General features: G+C 39.1%; 1 protein-coding gene across 1 annotated transcript in view; it reads left to right on the forward strand.

The window, feature by feature from the left end:
* LOC123510801 (glutamate receptor ionotropic, kainate 2-like) overlaps positions 1 to 21,498 on the forward strand; it is a 101,240-nt gene that overhangs the window by 74,555 nt on the left and 5,187 nt on the right. Inside the window, 11 exon segments of the mRNA XM_045266185.1 lie at positions 715 to 804; positions 806 to 868; positions 2,325 to 2,429; positions 2,582 to 2,695; positions 3,418 to 3,624; positions 11,402 to 11,625; positions 12,657 to 12,794; positions 14,758 to 14,955; positions 16,151 to 16,253; positions 19,548 to 19,677; positions 21,250 to 21,365. Coding sequence (XP_045122120.1) covers positions 715 to 804; positions 806 to 868; positions 2,325 to 2,429; positions 2,582 to 2,695; positions 3,418 to 3,624; positions 11,402 to 11,625; positions 12,657 to 12,794; positions 14,758 to 14,955; positions 16,151 to 16,253; positions 19,548 to 19,677; positions 21,250 to 21,365 — 1,488 coding nt within the window.

The following is a 21,498-nucleotide window of genomic DNA, read 5'->3' on the forward strand; positions in this document are numbered from 1 at the left end:
TAATAATAATAATAATAATAATAATAATAATAATAATAATAACAGTATAGCTAGTCACACAACATTTTACTCCACAACACTGACACGCACGCAGCGAAATAGACGTCATACTAACAATAACAATTTAACATCACACTCATCATCACGCCACGAATCATTCACTGGTCGCTATCGTGAATAAGGTACTTCCTCTAATAGTCCCTTCAAATAATCGTAGCTACTTTTTTCATGTCTCCCTTTCGAATATATTATGTCTTCTGATAGCTCTTCAATTCCCTTAAAGAAATATCTCATGTGTTAGGTAAATATTCTCATCTAAAGTGGATAACATGTATTTTTTCCCGTGGCGTGTTGTGACTGGCGACGTGGGACTGGTGGCGACTTCCTGCTGTGGCGTATCCGTGGCTCTATGGCGCCCCTGTGGTTCTGATGGTGTTGCGGCGCCCTGTGATGTCTCCGTGATGTTCCTCTCTCTGATGTTGCCTTCTGTTCCTGCGACGCTGAAAAAAAACAAACAAAAAATAACAATTACTTAATCTGCGCGCTCATCTTCTGCCATTTTGTTCTTTCTACCCATCCACTGCTCTCTCACTTTCAACCGTGAATTTGACGTGTCTCACTTCATCACCATCACCACCACTACCTGTCCTATCGGGTGGTGCACTTCATTGCAACCACATCATCACTACACCAAAAATGACGTACTGGCTGCAGACTGAGACAGCACTAATGTACGACGCTGTGAAGCTGTTTGTGCTGGCCATAGGAGCTCTTGATAACTCTACAACTGTCACCATCTCCCAGCTTGCGGTGTGAAGGAGAGCAGGCGTGGGAACATGGTAACTCCCTCATCAACTACATGAAGCTGGTGAGTGTGTGTGTGTGTGTGTGTGTGTGTGTGTGTGTGTGTGTGTGTGTGTGTGTCCCATATTTTTAAACACTGCTCTCTCACCACGACTATTTTCAGAGACCGTAGAGGTGATTGATTAGTGGGTTCTCAAGCGTGTTTTCCCTCTTGTTACCGCGGGAATCATGTTAATATCGCTAGAGAGAGAGAGAGAGAGAGAGAGAGAGAGAGAGAGAGAGAGTAAACTAACAGGAAAAATAGATTAACAGAAAAGAGAATGATGAGGAGAAGAAAGGATCAAGAGGGATATTCGTAGAGGGAAGGAGAGTTGACGAAAACACAAGGAACTAAAAACTATGAGAGGTAACGAGGAGGAAAAGAGAAAGATGAATTGCAGATAGGAAAATAATGCACAGAAAAAGAGAAAGATGAAGAAGGGGAATGGACGTATTCAGAGAGAGAGAGAGAGAGAGAGAGAGAGAGAGAGAGAGAGAGAGAGAGAGAGAGAGAGAGAGAGAGACTGATTGAAGAGAGAAGGACGTATTAGAGAGGAAGGTGGAGGGAAAATGAGAACTTGGGTACGATTGAAAGGTTCTGAGAGTGAGTGAGAAAGTGGGAGGAGACAAGAGGAAGAGGCGTAGAAGGAACGGTTGTAGCTGGGAGGATGTAGAAGGAACAGGAGGAATAGAGAGGATTGTTGGTGAGAGAGACGAGAGTAAAGAGGATCATAAGACAGAGGAAGAGAAGAATAGTTGGCAGTAAGAGACCAAAGAAAAAGGAGAAATAAATCGGTAGTTTATAGATTAGTGCACTCGGAAATGAAGGTACGCCGAACTTAATTGATTGATTGATTGATACATTCATTGTTGCATTAATAGTGAAATACAACAAAGGAGGAGGATGGACCTTGCCACCCATCCCCTGAGCAAAGACTTAAGGTTAAAGTATCAAAAATATATAAATAGACAGTATACATAACAAGACTGGATGTACTTAAATAAATAAATACTGATATTGCACACCTACCCAGCTTCCAAAGATGGGAGAAACAGCCCATGAAGTATTACAATGATTGAAATAGTAAAGTAAAACCTCACAAGAAATAATATTGATAATAGAAACAAATAGAAAAAAGAAAACATGTACCTAGTGGATGGAAATGAAGGAATAATTACGGGTTAAAGAGTAAAATCTGCATCAAGATCATAATTAACACTGTCTGGTATTTGTTGTTGACTTGTTCACTCAAAGCTACTTCATGGAGGGGAAATAAAAATACTGTGTTTCGTAATAATAATAATAATAATAATAATAATAATAATAATAAAGACTAATTTCCTAATACTTTTTCTCCTTCCTGAATTATCAATTACTAAATGCAGTTTTCCTCTCAGTGCTTTACCATTATCTTTCCGCCAGTCTCAAGGAGGAAGCATAGGTGGGAGTGAGGGTGTTAATGGAAGGGCGTGTCTTGCAGGAGAAGCTGTTAGGATACACGGGACACATTGAATTTGACTCCTATGGGTTCAGGACAGAATTCACCATGGACATCATACAGCTGGGGCCCAACAACTTGACCAAGGTGAGTGTGTGGTGAGCTGGGGTGTACTTGTCGTTGTATTGACTTACGTTTAATCACTTTGACATGCAAGGATTGAATGTTACATCCTCTGTCAGGTTTGCTGTAGCTTCGTGGTTTGATTCACTCCCTATGTCCTTCACTCCTCCCAACAGGTGGGGACATGGAACAAGAAGACAGGAACCAACTACACCAGGACCCAGAATGAGACCATAAAGGACGTCATTCAAGGCCTGCATAACAAGACTCTCATTGTGAGCTTTGCTTTTGTAAGTATTTTTGCTTCCTTTCCTTAAATCAAATAAATATTCAAGTAAACTGGGAACTCCTTGCCTGATTCTGTATTTCATCTGCTCTTTTTTGTGATAAATCTGAGCACTAAAAACAATATAGGAGTCTTTATAAGCATCTACTGCAGTCTACAGTAGAGATGACGAGAAAAAAAAATGCTATTTTTCCCAGTACAATGTTTGGTGTGAAATAAAAAGAAAAAAAATCTCATCATGGTTAGTTATTAGGGAAGATGCAACAGATTACAATGAAAAGGTTAAACTTTTCAAGAGAAAGGTTTCACGACATTTTAACCTCCAGCTTTCGATAACCCATTTGGCTGCTCTTTTTTTGGACACTCATCTTAGCGGGTCTTTTTTTTTTTTTATAGTTCTTCTTGTTTCCCTTGGCCAGAGCCCCTCTTGTATAAAAACAATTAATCAGTCAGTCAGGAAATATTTATTCAATATGTCAACCAGTCAATCAAGCTGTCTACCTTTTTATTTATATTTGTCTGCCCTCCTGTCTGTTAGTTCATCTATCTTCCCATCTATGAGTCTGTCTATTTATTGGTACTACATATGTCTGTCAGTTAGTTTTATCAATGAGTCAATCGGTCCATGGTGAAAAAGCACCTGTATGGAACAAAATTAAGAGACAGCAAACACTTTAGCACTCATACATACAGCAACAACACTAATCCCACTTGTCTTTCGTCCAGAATGACCCATACATCATGTTGAAGGAGAGCGCCGAGCAGCTTAACGGAAATGATCGGTATGAGGGCTTCTGCATTGACCTCCTTAACCACATCGCAGCCATTCTCAAGTTCAAGTATGAGTTAGTGCCAGTGCCGGGGAACGCTTACGGCAGCAGGAACAAGACGACGAACAAGTGGAACGGCATGCTGAGGGAACTTATAGAGGAGGTGTGTGGGAGAGCGTATGTTACGAGTGATGGTAGAGGTGTGTTGTTGATAAAGTATGTTAAGAGAGCTGATTGAGGAGGTGAGTGGGAAAGAGTGTGTTAAGAGAGGTGATAGAGGTGTGCATTGCTGGCAGAGTATGTTTAAAAAGAAGATACAGATGTTTGAGTTGGTAGAGGTGTGTTGTGGGCAGAATATGTTTAGAAAGCTGAATGAGGAGGTGTGTGGGAAAGAGTATAGTAAGAGAGATGGTAGAAGTGTGTGTTGGCAGAGTATGTATAGAGAGCTGACAGAGATGTGTGAGTTGGTAGAGGTGTGTTATAGGCACAATATGTTTAGAAAGCTGACTGAGGAGGTGTGTGAGGAAAAAATATGCTAAGGAAGATGGTAGAAGTGTGTGTTGTTGGCAGAGTTTGTTTTAGAGAGCTGATAGAGGTGTGTAAAGTAGGACAGAGTAAGAGCTGGTAAAGGTGTGTGTGGCAGGGCCGAGGAAAAGAGGAAGAGGAAGAGTTTGAGAAGGTAATGAAAAAAAGAAGATAAAAGCTGAAGCAAAGAAGACAAAGAATTTTAAAAGATAATGAAAGATAGGAGAAGAAAGAATACTCACACTATCATGGAATTACACACACACACACACACACTGCGTAGACATCGTGACGACCACAGACGTCTCTGAGCAACTCGAAGAGAAAAGCTACAACAGGAGTTGGAGACTGGCCTAGACGTATGTACAAGGGGGAGGGGGCCATAGATTCTCCCGTCTCCATATTAAATAAGTTTTGGATCGTATATGCGGAAAGAAAAACGAGAGAGAGAGAGAGAGAGAGAGAGAGAGAGAGAGAGAACAGAGTAGTGCTGCCAGACGTATAACAGTACAAAACATAATGCCATCGTGTGAAAACCAAGGGTACATTGAAACACCTGTTGGACTAAGGAAACTGGCTGAGGATATTATGGACAAAGATTTTTCTGGATTCAGGGACGAAAGAGGTAGTATGAGAAGGTTGATCAACGTAGAAAGGTAGTTAAGGTACATGAAGGAAGTGATGTCGAGTCTAATGGTAAACAGGACAGACTGACAACGGAAAACACAGAGCTGAAATTGAGATTGGTAGAATGTGAGACGGTCATTGCAATCAATCAGGGATTAGAAGAAGAGTTACAAGAAATAAAGAAACAAAATGACGTACTAAAAGCCACATGCCAAGACTACGAAAACTCCTCAAGGCGGCGTCACGCTAGCACTTTTTCCGTCGGCTTCAACGATTTCCGTCGTTTTTTTTTTTTTTTTTTTTTTTTTTGCTGTTCCGTCAACTCTTTCCGTCGTCTTGAGTCACACGAGGCGCACCGTTTTCCACTGGCGTCAATTTTTAGTCAAATTAAGTTCTATGGTTTCTAATGAACACTTTTATAATATAATTCAATTTCTTGTTAATTAGAATGATGCTATAATCTCAAATTATTAGAATCTTGATAAGTAGATGTAATTATTTTTTTTTGTGTGTGTGTATATATATATATATATATATATATATATATATATATATATATATATATATATATATATATATATATATATATATATATATATATTCTGGCCTAGCAATGAAAAGTGGTTTATTTGTTTGTTAACATTTCTCTGGGACTGTGACGCTCCAAAGCAGAACTTCCAAGTAGCAACTGAATAGCTTTGTTGTTTATGAGTGTACAAAGCTGTCTGAAGAGTTTCTCATAGGGAGCATTAAAGGCCAAAAATTGCAACGAAAAAATAACATCGGCTTGCTGGAGAGTGAAGGGACAGCCATGTTTGTTTACAGTTGACAAACGCGACAAAGGCGGAAGCGAACTTGTGTGTGACGACGAGCGTCGACAAAGGTTGACAGTCTTCACAAAGTTGACGGAAAAGTGTTAGTGTGACGCCGCCTTTAAGGAGCTTACAGGTTAAGGTGCAGGACGGGATTGTGGACAGGGTAGAAGGTGGATTGGGTGAAAACAAGCTGAAGGAACTACGATATGAATGGAAGCAGGAACAGAAAGAGGAAAAAGTAAAATTTTCGGAGGTTGTAAAGAGACAAATTCAGGAAAACACGAAAGTCGCTGTAAAACAAGTAATTAAAGAGAAAAAATCTTGTGCGAGATACAGTGGATAAGAGAAAAAGTTTCGTGATTTTTGGGATGAAGGAAAAGAAAAATCCAAACAAATTCACGAGAGAACGTGAAGAGAGAGTATTGGCCAAAATTATTGTCAAATAAGTTCAAGACAGAACGAAAGAACTAGACCAGGATGTGGAGGAAGTGATCAGGCGAGGAAGATACAGTGAAGGGGGTAGGAGACCAATGAAAGTGAGAATGAGATCTCAAGTGGCGGTAGAGGAAATTATGACAAGGAAAGGGAAGCTGGCCGATGATACTGAACACAAGGATATATGGATAAAACGAGATATGGACCTAGAGGAGATGGAAAAGGAGAAAGTGCTAAGAAATGAAGCTAAGGAAAAAAAAAAAAGAAAAGGACAGAGATAAAGAAGAAGAATTTTTACTGGAGGGTTCTGGATATGAGACTAAAGAAGTGGTACCTACAGAAGAAAGAGGAGGTCATGGAGGAGGCAAGAAATTAAGAGTGACTTATACTAATATAGATGGGTTGTTATCAAGCATGTTGGATGTTAGGGATTATTTGAAAGAGAAAAGCCGGATGTAATGTGCATCGTTGAAACAAAACTAAGAGAGCAGATCCATGTTAACTTTAAAGAGGAGGGATATAATAGCTGGAGGAGAGACAGGAAGGATAAAGGGGGTAGGAGGAGTGCTAATAATGGTTCGTGATAATATATGTGTGGAGGATGTGCAATATGGAGAGGACAAAGTGGAAGTAATGGGAGTAACAATCAAAACAGTGGAATTGAAGAAGAAAAATTATAGTTACATATGCGCCACCTAAGACTAATACATGGGGAACTGAAGAACATAAAGATATGCAAAGAGAGGTGATTAAGTGCCTAGATAACATGATAAGAAGAGATAGAAGAATACTTTTAGTTGGAGACTTTAACTGTAAAAAAAAATAAACTGGAGAGAGATGGAAGTAATGGATAATGCTGGACAGTGGAACGAAGAGGTGTTACAGTTGACTATGGTAAATACAATGGATCAGTGGGTGGAGGAGTCAACAAGGTACAGGGGAAGAAGAACCATCGTTACTTGACCTAGTATTCACAAAGAAACCAGAGTCCCCTCCAATCATACAATACCTCAGTCCAATGGGAAGAAGTGATCATGTGACATTAGAGATGCAAATACAGGAGGAGGATGGGATAAGTTACAGAGATGACTACAAAAGAGAGATTAAATTATGCAAGAGATTTTGAAAAATTAAGGATTTTTTGCTGATATTGAATGGAGAAACATTATGTACAGAAAGACAATACAAGGAAATATGAAATATTCTTACAGAAATATAATGAAGGAGTAAAAAATTTGTACCTGTTTATAGAGTTAAGAAAAATACATGCTTGGTACAATACTAGATGCACATAAGCTAAAAAGGCAAAAGATAAAGCATGGAAGAAACTCATAAAGCAGAGAAATGACAATAACAGACGGCTGTATAAGGATGCAAGAAATGAATATATTAGAGTAAGGAGAGAGGAAGAAAGAAACTTTGAGAAAAATGTGGTGAGTAAAAGCAAAGACGAACCCAAGCTTTTCTACTAATTTATAAATGTCAAAATGAAGAACAAGGGAACAACAGAAAGAATAATTAAATGAGGGAAGACATACCAAACAGAGAAGGAAATGTGTGAAATAATGAATGAGAGCTTCAAAACGGTGTTCACCGTAGAGATTTTACAGAACCTAGTAGGACATTGCATTGCCAAGGATTACAGTAAATAACAGTGCACAAAGAGGATATTGGAAAGAAGATTATTGAATAATTTAGATGTCAGAAAAGCAATGGGATCAGGTTGGGTGTTAAAAGAATGTAAAGAACAACTACTAAATCCAATTTGGGAAATAATTACAAGTTCACTAAATGAAGGGAAAATTCCATCAGAATGGAAGAGAGCCAACGTAATACCAATATTTAAAGAGGAAAAGCAACTGAGCCGTTAAATTACAGACCGATGTCACTTACAAGCGTTATGGGGAAGTTGTGTGAAATAACTATCAAATGAAAATGGGTTAAACATCTGGAACTGGAATTAGAACTGGAACATCTGGACTGTGTGTTATTACAGGAAGATATAAACAAAATCTATGAGTGGAGTAAGAAGTGGAAAATGGATTACATACATCTTGGGGTAAAGTAACAAGGAGTGCCAAGAAATGTCAGATTTATGTAAACGTAATGGAACTAGGAAAGAGCAAAAGAAGACCGGTATGGAATTATTTGATGGAAGAGGAACAAATTATTAAGTCTAAAGAGGAAAAAGATCTGGGAGTCATTATACAGAAAAATCTGAACCCCGAAAAGCATATAAGCAAAATATTTGGATTATCATATAAAATGTTGACTAATATAAAAATGGCATTTCAATTCATGGACAAAGATATGGTGAAAAAATCATCACAAGTATTATACGTCCAAAGCTGGAATATGCAACAGTGGTGTGATCTCCGAGCTCTAAAAATATATAAAAATATTAGAATGGATACAGAAGATTGCTACAAAGATGGTGCCGGAACTAAAGGACCTAACATATGAAGAACGGCTGAGGGAAATGGGACTACCAACCTTACAAAATAGAAGAGAACGAAGAGCCCTAATAACAATGTACAAGATAGTCAAAGGCATTGAAAAGATAGACAAGGAAGGCCTGGTGCTGGTGACAGAAGAAGATAGAAAGACAAGAGGTCATGTAAAGAAGATCAGAATGAGGCAGTGTGTGAAGGATATTGGAAAATACAATTTTGCACACAGAACGGTGGAGAAGTGGAATGTATTGAATAATGAAGTTGTTACAGCACATAATGTGCATAACTTTAAGGGAAAATTGGATAAATGGAGACATGGAGACAGGAAACTATGAGCCCCGCTCGAACCATGTACAATACAACTAGGTACAACTTGGTAAACACACACACACACACACACACACACACACACACACACACACACACACACACACATGGTTTCCATATATAAGAGCCTCTAAATTACAGACCAGTATCACTAACTAGTGTAATATGTAAGATGTGTGAAATAGTAATAAAGAAACAACTTGGTAAACACACACACACACACACACACACACACACACACACACACACACACACACACACACACACACACACACACACATATGGTTCCCATATATAAGAGCCTCTAAATTACAGACCAGTATCACTAACTAGTGTAATATGTAAGATGTGTGAAAGAGTAATAAAGAAACAATGGATCGAGTTCCTTGAAGACAACAAATTACTATCAAATAGCCAATTTGGCTTTAGAAAAAATTTACTGAGTTTCTACTCTAGAATAGTTGATAGGGTACAAGAGAGAGAGGGATGGGTTGATTGTATTTACTTGGATTTAAAAAAGGCATTTGATAAAGTGCCACATGCAAGGTTACTGTGGAAATTAGAGGAGAAGGGTGGTTTAAAAGGAAACACATTGAGATGGATGGAAAATTATTTGAGGGGGAGAGAAATAAGGACGGTAGTCAAAGATATGAAGTCCAAGTGGAGAGCAGTAGAAAGCGGAGTGCCACAGGGGTCAGTATTGGCGCCAATACTTTTCTCATTTATATAAATGACATGCCAGAAGGAGTGAAGAGCTACATAAATCTGTTTGCGGACGATGCGAAACTGTGCAGAGTTATAAAGCAAAAGAGGATTGTGAAATACTGCAAGAAGACCTAAATAAGATCTGGGAATGGAGTAAAAGTGGGAGATGGAATTCAATGTGGACAAAAGCCATGTCATGGAAATGGGAAAGAGTGAAAGACGACCAGTGGGAATCTATAAGATGGGAGATGGAGTAGAACTGGAGAAAGTAAAAAAGGAAAAGGATTTGGGAGTGACGATGGAAGAAAATAATCAACCGGCAAGCCATATTGATAGAATTTTCAGAGAGACATATAATTTGCTAAGGAATATTGGAATAGCATTTCACTACATGGACAAAGAAATGATGAAGAAACTGATAAGTACTATAATAAGACCCAGATTGGAATATGCAGGAGTAGTGTGGACCCCTCACAAAAGAAACACATAAGGAAGCTGGAGAGACTACAAAAATGGCTACAAGAATGGTCCCAGAACTTGAAGGGATGACATATGAGGAGAGACTAAAGGCTATGGATCTTCCAACATTGGAGCAGAGAAGGAGAGAGGGATCTCATACAAGTTTATAAATTGATAAACGGAATGGACCAAGTGGACAATGAGTATCTGATCCTGAGAGAAGAATATGCCAGTCGAAGCACAAGATCGCATAGTAAGAAGCTGAGGAAGGGAAGATGTGTAAGAGATATTAAAATGTATAGTTTCCGCAAAGATGTATTGAGACGTGGAACAGTTTGAATGAAGAAGTAGTGTCTGCAACGAGTGTGCATACTTTTAAAGTAAGATTGGATAAGTGTAGATATGGAGACGGGGCCACACGAGCATAAAGCCCAGGCCCTGTAAAACTACAACTAGGTAAATACACACACACACACACACACACACACACACACACACACACACACACACACACACACACACACACACTACGCGTAGTGTAGTGGTTAGCACGCTCGACAATCGAGAGGACCGGGTTCGAATCCCGGCGCGGCGAGGCAAATGGGCAAGCCTCTTAATGTGTGGCCCCTGTTCACCTAGCAGTAAATAGGTACGGGATGTAACTCGAGGGGTTGTGGCCTCGCTTTCCCGGTGTGTGTTGTGGTCTCAGTCCTACCCGAAGATCGGTGTACACACACACACACACACACACACACACACACACACACACACACGTAGTGTATGAGCTCTGAGCTCGCTCCGTAATGGGGAAGACTGGCTGGGTGACCAGCAGACGACCGAGGTGAATTACTATGGAACTATTTGATGGGAGAGGAACAAATAATGAAGACTAAAGAAGAAAAAAGTCTGGGATTGGTTATACAAGAAACGCTGAGCCTCGAAAAACACATAAGTAAAATATTTGAAACAATGTATAAAATGTTGGCTGATATTAGGGTGGCATTTCGCTACTTGGACAAAGATATGATGAAAAAGATTATTGCGGGTATGATACGCCCACAGTTGGAATATGCAACAGTGGTGTGATCGCTGAGCTTGAAAATGGATATATGAAAATTAGAACGGATCCAGAAGATAGCTACAAAGATGGTGCCGGAAATAAAAGACCTAACATATGAAGAAAGGCTGAAGGAAATGGGACTGCCAGCTTTACAAGACCTATAATAATAATGTATAAAGTAATTAATGGCATTGAAAAGATAGACAAGCAAGACCTGGTGCTGGTAGCAGAGGAAGCTGGAGGGACAAGAAGACATGCAAAAAAGATCAAGATGAGGCAGTGTGTGAAAGATATTGGAAAATACAGTTTTCCACATATAACGAGGGAAAAATGGAATGCATTGAGTGATGAAGTTGTTGCAGTACATTATGTGCATAGCTTTAAAGAAAAAAATAGATAAATGGAGATATGGAGACAGGACACTATGAACCCCGCTGTAACCCTGTACAATACAACTAGGTAAATGCACACACACACACACACACACACTTTCCTTACCCTAACACCTTAATATTCCCCTTCCCACCCCCACAGAGAGCAGAGATGGCAATAACAGACCTTACCATCAATTATGAGAGAGAGGAGGTGGTGGACTTTACAATGCCCTTCATGAACCTTGGCATCTCCATCCTGTTCAAGAAGCCGCAGAAGATGGCACCCTCCCTCTTCTCCTTCCTCTCCCCGCTGTCCCTGGAGGTGTGGATGTACATGATCACTGCATATGTTGGGGTGTCAATCCTCCTGTACATCCTAGCTAGGTGAGGAAGTGCTGGTGTGTGTGGGAGTGTTTCCTGTGATTGTTTCTCCTCCTTTGTGTTTCTCTTATGGTATTTTAGTTCCTACCCATCATTAAAGTTATGTTTTTTGGGGTCTTATGGCGTGATGGATTTTTCTTTATGCTGAACTATGCCATTTTTTACCCTTCATCATTAAGGTGATGTTCTTTTGTTTTATTGCTAGATGAAGTTTTTTCCTCCTAGTCGTGCTATTGTTTTCTATCCTTCATCATTTAAGTTATGTGGCTTTTTGGGGTTTATGACTTGGAGATTTTTTTTTTCTATTCATGATAATTATGTTCTTTCTATTCTTCATAATTCAAGGGCTGTGCTTTTTTATTGGGGGGGGGAGGAGGTTTATTACGTTGTTTTTTTTTTCATAATCAAGCTGTTCTGTTTTCTGTTCTTCGTCATTAAAGTATTGTTTTTTTTTTATATATTTTCTCCTAATTATCCACCAGTTTTTAGACTTCATCATACCACTTGCAGTTCAACATAATTATGTAGTTCCATATATGTAATGTCTGTGTGTCCATGTGTAGAACGTTTACAGTGTTCTGAAGTATAAGAAAGAACAATTGAACAGTTAAAGGTTCCACAAAGATTAGGAATAATTGGATTAAGATAAACATTAACAATTTCACAGTGCTCTAAATGATAACAAGATTAACAGGAAAATGGTAAAGAATTCCACAAAAACTAAGACAAATGAAGATACGGTAAGTAAATTGTGAATACTTACCTAAACATTCTATACAATGTAGCATCACATCTAGGAATGACTAAACAGTAACCAATTCATTGCTATTTGGAATATTCTCCTTTAATCAACTAACCATTCTGAAATATTAAACTGGCTAGATATTGCAACATCTAGTCTTTACCATCCCTGTATTTCTTCTGGGAACTTATGAAGATTTCATTTATTGCTTTTAGTGTTGTAAATCATTGTATATTGTAATGTAAGACTTCAACACAAGATCCATTGCTGTATATCCATATTTTCCCTGCAGGTTCACTCCTTACGAGTGGCAGAACCCGCACCCTTGTGATCCTGAACCAGATACTCTTGAGAACCAGTTTACCATCCTCAACTGCCTCTGGTTTGCTATCGGTTCCCTCATGCAGCAGGGATGTGACTTCCTGCCTCAGTGAGTTTTGTGTAATCTCTCTCTCTCTCTCTCTCTCTCTCTCTCTCTCTTGTATGTACAGTCAACTCTTGATTTACACGAGGGTTACACTCCTGGAGACTTCGCATTATTTCTCAATGGAAAACAATGGTAATTGATAGTACTTTTAGGGATTTTGTTACTCAGACATAAAAAAGACTTAATACATCACCAAGTCATGGAAACAATAAAAAAACACACGTTCTCAAATGCGCATCGCTTTTGTCTGGAAAATTAGAAAAAAATATTGAGTCAACAAGATTTGTCGTATGATGCCAAAAACATTATCCCATATCCATACATTCATTATTAGTGCGTTTAACGAAATAAACCATGAGTATAATTTGGTAATGGTTGGTAGCAGTGTTTGTTTACCATCACCTCAGCTGACTGAGCCACGCAGTCCAGACCACGCTGCCACAGTGTTTCAACACAGGCAACATGGAAAATTTTACGAAAATAACCAGCCCTATTACTGCTGCAGAGCTTGACGTATTAATAGAATTGGTGAGCCAGGAAAAGTGCTTCTAAATATAAGCACAAATGGCCATAAAGTGGTCTTAACATGGAGAGAATTGCCACCTCCTTCAACTGTGCAGACTATCTACATAAATGGGTAGTTGTCAAGGCATACAACTGATAGTAAGCTAAGTAGAATTCTGATAGAAAACTTGGGAATGGAAATGCAGTGATTGAAGCTGGTGGTAACGATGTTGTTGTTCCTGGGTTTAGTTCCAGTCATAATATTTGTTAAGTAGGCTATTTGAACGATAACCGATATATATATATATATATATATATATATATATATATATATATATATATATATATATATATATATATATATATTAATCAATTGGCGCACAAAAAACTATATAATAATAATAGGTATTTAGGGAAAATTTTTGCAAAAGTAATAACAAAGACATGGGTTTTGGTTCATCTATGCAGCGAAGGTAAATCCTGCCTGATCGTTTCCTTCCAAAGCTGCAGGAAGGCAACATTTGCTCTTAAGAATACTGATTTCTCCTGGACTGTATCTTTTAACTGACGAAGATGGAAGGTATTGTTTAAGAATCCGGCCAAAGAGTGTCTCAGGCAGTTCCTCCAAAGGAGAACGTGGATGCACGTGACGTCATCGAGTTGCTTTAACCAACGGTAGATTGAATAAATCGCTTTATTTTATCGTAATGTTTAAACATCAAGTCGTGTTAAGTCAAAATTGCATTATTTAAATGCACGGTAATTGAGTTGACTGTAGTTAGTTAACTTTTTATCTTTTCTCTAATGATTTTTATGACATTTTTCTTTTGTTTGTTCTTAATTTTTTTTGTAATTTATGTGTTTTTATTGGGAATTTCTAAGTATTTCGTGAGTTTTGTTTTTCTATTATGATTTTATGCATCTTAAGTTTTATTGGTGTTAATTTGTTAGGTTTGTTTCTTTTTGTATTTTGTGTTTGCATTTTCTATCTTCTTTCTTTTCTTTATTTATCACTTATGTTTGTTTGCTCTTTTCCAAGTGTATTTTTTTTATTTATTTTTTCTTTTGTGATTTTGTACTCATATGTGTAACGTGGTTTTGTTTCTTCTCTTTTCTACCTGTGTTTTTAATGTCTCACATTTTCCTCTTTGTTTTTTTGCACCTGATTAGGAAGTTTTCTTGTGTTCATCTGTATTTTACAGTTTTTAAAATTTCTTATCAAATAGCTAGATAAAAAAAAATACTTTTTGTCACTTTATATACATTTTCATATCCTTGTTGTCATCATAGAACAAGCTATCTACTTTTACACTGAAGGAGATGGAGAAAAGAAACATGAGTGTCCATTACCACACTTGTACACTTGAATCTCCCCAACACACTTTCCCCAGCATAATTAGTTACCCTAGCATGGTCTCTTCAGCATACAATCTCCCCAGCATATAATTTGCCTGTCTTTCAGGGCTGTGTCGACTCGCATGGTGGCTGGGATGTGGTGGTTCTTCACACTCATCATGATCTCCTCATACACAGCCAATCTAGCTGCTTTCCTCACTGTGGAGCGCATGGAATCCCCTATTGAAAATGCTGAGGATCTTGCTAACCAGGACAAGATTAAATATGGTTCAATGGCCACTGGCACCACCTATGCTTTCTTCAGGCAGGTTGTGGAAGGAGCATTTGAAAATAGAGAAGGGAAGGCTTGCAATGAGATAAAGAAAAAGTTGGTAATGTTGAAGAGGGTGGAAAAGAAAAGAAAAAAAAGTGCACTATTTAGATCAGGGTATAGAAATAAAGAACTCAGTAATAACAGTTTATATAAAAGAAGAAAAGGTTGTAATGTGATAAGGGGAAAGTCAGCAGTGGTGAGGAGGATGACAAAGGGCCGCCGTGGTACAGTGGAACCTTGCGTGCTTTGGGATCCTAGAGGTCTCCAAGCGCACGGGTTCGAATCCTGTCCACGGTCTGAGTGTAGGTTGGGCTTCCTCACTCAGGGCAACAGTTTCCTAGCGGGTGGGCTTTAAGATAGGAGGTACCCTAAAAAGTATCCCCTTTAGCCCATAAATTCCCGTGAAAAGCCCACATGGTTTAAAAAAAAAAAATTAAGATGGAAAACTCAATACTGTATTTAGTAATTAAGGGGAAAGAAAGAAAAGAGTCAGTATTGGATTTGGGGATGGTTTGGAATGGTCACAAGGAGATGAGAAATGGATTGGTATGTGAGAAAAACAGTTAAGGTGAAGTGAATGATGCACTAAATAATTTAGAGTAGAGAAAGAAATAGCTAGAATTACAAAAGAGATAGTGCTGGTATTCCAGATCAGAAAAAAAGACTGAAATTAGGAGAAAAAAAGTTGAAAATTCAATACTATATATTGAATTTACTAAAACCATTCTTGAAAATAGGATATTATCGGTCAGAAGTTGAATATGTAACAGGGTACATAGTACGTACTCACTTTCAACACATTTTGGCTTCTTCATTCTCTACTCCTCTGATTTGCTAAGAACCTGTAAGTTGTCAGGCTTTGTAAGAGGACAGTCAGATCACAGTTCTGGACACCTTCACTATAATATACAGAAATTCTAAGCTTTAATAACAATCTATGGAGTCTAACCTTGTACAAGAAAGACAGATAAAAAGAATATATTTTGCAATTTCTAGTCAGTAAATTATTCAAAGATGGCCTTAGAACAAGAAAAGTGTCTCAGAATAGTTAGTGATAAAAGAATGTGTTAAATAGAAGTGAAAGTTATGGGAAAAAAAGAAAAGACAGCAGGGGTTCAGATGATTACTTGACTTCACATTTGCCTGTCCACCATCCCTCACCTCTATTCTCCCTCCACCCTCACAGAGACTCAAACCTCCTCACCTATAGAAACATGTGGATCTTTATGTCTAACACCAAGCCTTCTGTGTTTGTCAATTCAAACCAGGAGGGTGTCAAGAGAGTACAGGTGAGTTTATGTATTTATCTAGTTGTATATTATAGAGTTGAAGCATGTGTGTGTGTGTGTGTGTGTGTGTGTGTGTGTGTGTGTGTGTGTGTGTGTGTGTGTGTATTTACCTAATTGTATTTATCTAATTGTAACATACGGGAAAAGAGCTATGCTCGTACTGTCCCGTCTCCATATCTACTAATGTCCAGCTTTTTCTTAAAATCATGAATATTCCTTGCGTTGACCACTTCCACGTCTAAACTATTCCATGCTTCCACCCTTCTATGAGGGAAGCTATATTTTTTCACATCTCTCCTATAAGTGGCCATTTTTAGTTTTTTCCCATGCCCTCTCGACATTCTTTCATTCCACATACACAGATCTTCCCTATCCATTTTTTCCATGCCAATCATCACTCTGTATATTGCTATCAGGTCTCCCCTTTTATCTTCTGTTTTCCAGGGTCGGAAGTTGCATTCTGTTCAGTCTGTCTTCATAAGTCAAATCTCTTAAGTCAGGCACCATTTTTGTTGCAGCCCTCTGTACTTTCTCTAGTTTCCTTATGTGTTTCTTTAAGTTCGAGCCCACTGTATTGTTGCATATTCAAGCCTTGGTCTTATCATTGCAGTAATTATTTTCTTCATCATTTCTTCATCTAAATATACGAACGCCACTCTTATGTTCCTCAATAAGTTCAATACTTCTCCAATTATTTTGTTTATATGTCTCTCTGGCGATAGGTCATTGGTAATTGTCACCCCAAGGTCTTTTTCTTCATGACTGGTTTTATGTCTTCATTTCCTATCTTGTACATACTCCTGATTCTTCTTTCACTCTTGCCAAACTCTAATTTCTTGCATTTTGTCGTGTTGAACTCCATTTGCCATGTACAGCTCCATTTCCATATTCTGTCCAAGTCTTCCTGGAGTAGTTCGCAATCTTTGTCACATCTCACTTTTCTTAACAATTTTGCATCGCCTGCAAATAGGCTCACATAACTGGACACCCCATCCACCATGTCATTTATGTAGACCGCGAACATTACTGGTGCCAACACTGATCCCTGTGGAACTCCACTCTCCACCAAGCCCCATTCTGATGGTCTGTCCTTAATTATTGTTCTCATTTCTCTTCCTACCAAAAGTCTTCCATCCATTTTAGTAAACTGCCATGCACTCCTCCTACCATTTCAAGTTTCCAGATGGGTCTCTCTTGTTACCTGATTTATAAATTGTGTGTGTGTGTGTGTGTGTGTGTATTTATCCAGTTGTAGCATATGAGAGGGGAGCTATGCTTGTGCTGTCCTGTCTATGTTATCCAAAAAATTATCCAACTTCATCTTAAAGTTATGTATGGTTGTCGCTTTAGTCACTTCTCTATCTATTGCATTCCAAGCCTCGATAGTTCTGTGTGGAAAACTGTATTTCTTCATATCCCTCCTGCATGTGCCCTTCTTCAGTTTCTACCTGTGTCCCAAGTTGCTCATCATGCATTACCAAATCTTCTCTGTTATACTTGTCGATTCTTTCTTTCTATCAGTCTAAATGTTACAATCAAATCTCCTCCCTTCTTCTCTGTTCCAGGAACATCAGATCCAATCTTAACAATCTTTCATCATAAGGGAGGTCTTTCAGAATTGGAACCATCTTTGTTGCAGCTTGCTAGATCCTCTCTAGCTTTTTAATATTCTTCAGGGTTGGTGACCAAACCATTGCTGTATATTCCAACCTTGGACATATCATCATCTTCATCATATCTTCATGTGTATGAAAATGCCACTCTTATATTGTTGAGTAGATTACAAGTTTTCACCACAGTTTTATTTATGTACCTTCCTGGTGACATATCATCCATAACAATTACTTCTAAGTCTTTCTCTGTGTTTCTTTTCTGAATGTTTTCTTCCCTCAACTTATTAACTCCGACTGGTCTATTTTTGCTTTTACCAAACTCCACTATGCTGGATTTTCTTGCATTTAACTCCTTTTTTTTTCTTACTCCATCTGTCACAGTCCTCACTTTCCTTCACTTTTTTCAGGATCTTTGCATCATCAGCAAACAGACGTGTAATTTTTTACCTCTTCAGCCATATCATTTATGTATACTGTAAACACTACTGGAGCCAAAACTGATCCTTGAGGAATTCCACTGTAAACTCTTTTAAATGTAGTTTTGTCTCTAATGACAGTCCTCATCTTCCTGCCCTTCAGAAAAATCCTCCATCCATGCTAGCAATCTTCCTCCTATGCCTCCTTCTTCTCTAAGTTCTCAAACAAGTCTTTTGTGTAGAACTTTGCTGAATGCTTTCTTCAGATCCAGGTAAACACAGTCAGCCCATCCATTCATCTCTTTCTTGTATTATATCAATAACTCTTGAATAGAAACATATTAAATTAGTTGTACATGAACATCCCTTCCAAAAGCCAAATTGTTTGTCACTTAACAAATTACTGGTCTCAAGATACTTCATCCACTTACCTTTGACTGCACTTTCACACATCTTAGCCACCAGACTTGTCAATGATACAGGTCTGTAATTCACTGGATCCTTCCTCTTACCACCATTGTAGATTGGAACTATATCAGCTCTTTTCCAGTCTGCAGGGACTTTGCCTTCTCTTATCAAACAATTTATGATAAATGCTGTATATTCTGGCACCGTGTGTATGTGTGTGTGTGTGTGTGTGTGTGTGTGTGTGTGTGTGTGTGTGTGTGTGTGTGTGTGTGTGTGTGTGTGAGTGTGTAATTCACCACGTGTGCCTGCTGGTCACCCAGTCAGTCTTCCCCATTACGGAGCGAGCTCAGAGCTCATAGACTGATCTTCGGGTAGGACTGAGACCACAACACACTCCACACACTGGGACAGCGAGGCCACAACCCCTCGAGTTACATCCAGTACCTATTTACTGCTAGGTGAACAGGGGCTACACATTAAGAGGCTTGCCCATTTGCCTCGCCACTTTCCGGGACTCGAACCTGGACCCTCTCGATTGTGAGTCGAGCGTGCTAACCACTACACTATGCGGTGTTTAGTATGTGTGTGTGTGTGTGTGTGTGTGTGTGTGTGTGTGTGTGTGTGTGTGTGTGTGTGTGTGTGTGTGTGTGTGTGTGTGTGTGTGTGTGTGTGTGTGTGTGTGTGTGGGAGAGGCTTGTGGTGACCATTTGTGTGTTTATGTCTTAAGTTTTCACTATTGTTGATAGAATTGATTGTACATGATTGATTTTTTGGTAATTCTCTCTCTCTCTCTCTCTCTCTCTCTCTCTCTCTCTCTCTCTCTCTCTCTCTCTCTCTCTCGCTCTCTCTCTCTTCAGGAATCCAATGGCAAGTATGCCTACCTCATGGAATCTACATCTATTGAGTACGTTATTGAGAGGAATTGTGACCTCACCCAGATTGGCGGCTTGCTGGACTCCAAAAGTTATGGCATTGCTCTACGCAACCGTAAGTCACAGAGAGCATTGGCTGGCACTGTAATGGGAACAAGTAATCAGAAGTGGAGACAGAAACATGTTGCCTTTTGAGGATATAAAGTAAAGATTTTATTCCTAGACTAAACAATATGTAACATTCTTATCTATCAAGGAAGTATCATGCTGTTATTCTCTATTGAGTGTTTATATGTGTAATTCACCACCATCACCACCACGGTCATCTGCTGGTCACCCAGCCAGCCTTCCCCATTATGGAGCAGGCTCAGAGCTCATAGATCGATCTTCAGGTAGGACTGGAACCACAACACGTTTCACACACCAGGAAAGCGAGCCCACAACCCCCCGAGTTACATCCCGTACCTATTTACTGCTAGGTGAACAGGGGCTACACATTAAGAGGCTTGCCCATTTGCCTCGCCACTTTCCGGGATTCGAACCTGGACCCTCTCGATTGTGAGCTGAGTGTGCTAACCACTACACCACAGGATGTGTGTGTGTTTCATTGTTTATTACTAATCCTGTATATTTCCCATGCTATTTCTAGTTTCATGTACTTTCATTCTTATCTCTCATTTTATTTTTCCTCCACTGCTACTATGCAATGACCATTTTCACAGCACGCTTCCACCATCACCATTGTGCTATTCTGCTTTCTCCTATACTATCTCTATCATCACCATTTTGCTATTCTACCATATCTCCAACATTTTCCTACATCCTCCCTACCTTCTCATCACCTCATTCCTTCCTTTACCACCACCACCACCACCACCACCACTTACCACCTCTCTCCCAGTGTCTTCCCACTAACAACACCCTCCCTCCTACTAACCCCACAGGCTCCCCCTATACCAGTGCCATCAGTGGTGCCATCCTCGCCCTCCAAGAGTCCTCCACCATTGAGTTACTTAAACGCAAATGGTGGAGTAACCGCAAGGAGGAAAAAAAGTGTAATAATAAGGTAATGTGCTATCTCTCTTTTCATCATCATCAGCACACTGTAATAGTAAGGTAATGTGCTGTCTCTCCTTTCATCATCATCAACTCACTCATCTGTTTTTGTTCATATATACTGTTCACATTATTATTTTGTTTTTATGTATACTTTTATTCATGTTTTTTAATTTTGTGTTTATGTATGTAAGTTATCCTTGTCCATTTTTTGCAGATTGTCCTATTTTTTTTTCAATTGTCCGTTTATTTATCCATTTCTTTCATTCCTCTTATTACTGTCCTTCATTCCACTGGAGGCTGAGTAGGTCATGATTCATGGTGGTTACTTGGTGAGACTGATGGTGCTTTCTCTTCAACCCCAGCTATGGATTGGCCCCAAGCTGATATGTCTCCCTTAATCACCCTTGAGCAGTCAATAGGCATTAGCCCAAGCCTTTCCTTTTCATTCCATCTCCATGCCTTCTTGCATCTATTTTTGTATCTATATTTATGTTTGTAAGTTACCCATTCCCATTTTTTTTAATCCTCCTCTCTCTTTTCATTTATCTTTCCACTTCTCTTCTTTCATTTGTCTTTTCACTGTCCTTCATTCCACATCCATCACCTGCAGTAACCCTTCCACCTTCAGGCTCCACCTACAAGGGCAAGCTAGATGAGGCAATCTTGACGCTGCAGGAGAATGGAACACTGCACATTCTGAAGGAGAAATGGTTCAAGCAAAAGAGAGGGGGAGGGAAGTGTAAGGTAAAGTAGAGGGAAGGGGGCTCACTGCTGTGCTGCTGACTGACTTGAGCTGGACAGTGAGTCAGTGGTGTGTTTGGAATACAGTTGCTATTACTAACCTGCATTTGACAATCTCGACCTACATTGATAAAAC

Source organism: Portunus trituberculatus, chromosome 30 (genome assembly GCF_017591435.1).
Source record: "Portunus trituberculatus isolate SZX2019 chromosome 30, ASM1759143v1, whole genome shotgun sequence".
Taxonomy (NCBI): Eukaryota; Metazoa; Arthropoda; class Malacostraca; order Decapoda; family Portunidae; genus Portunus; species Portunus trituberculatus.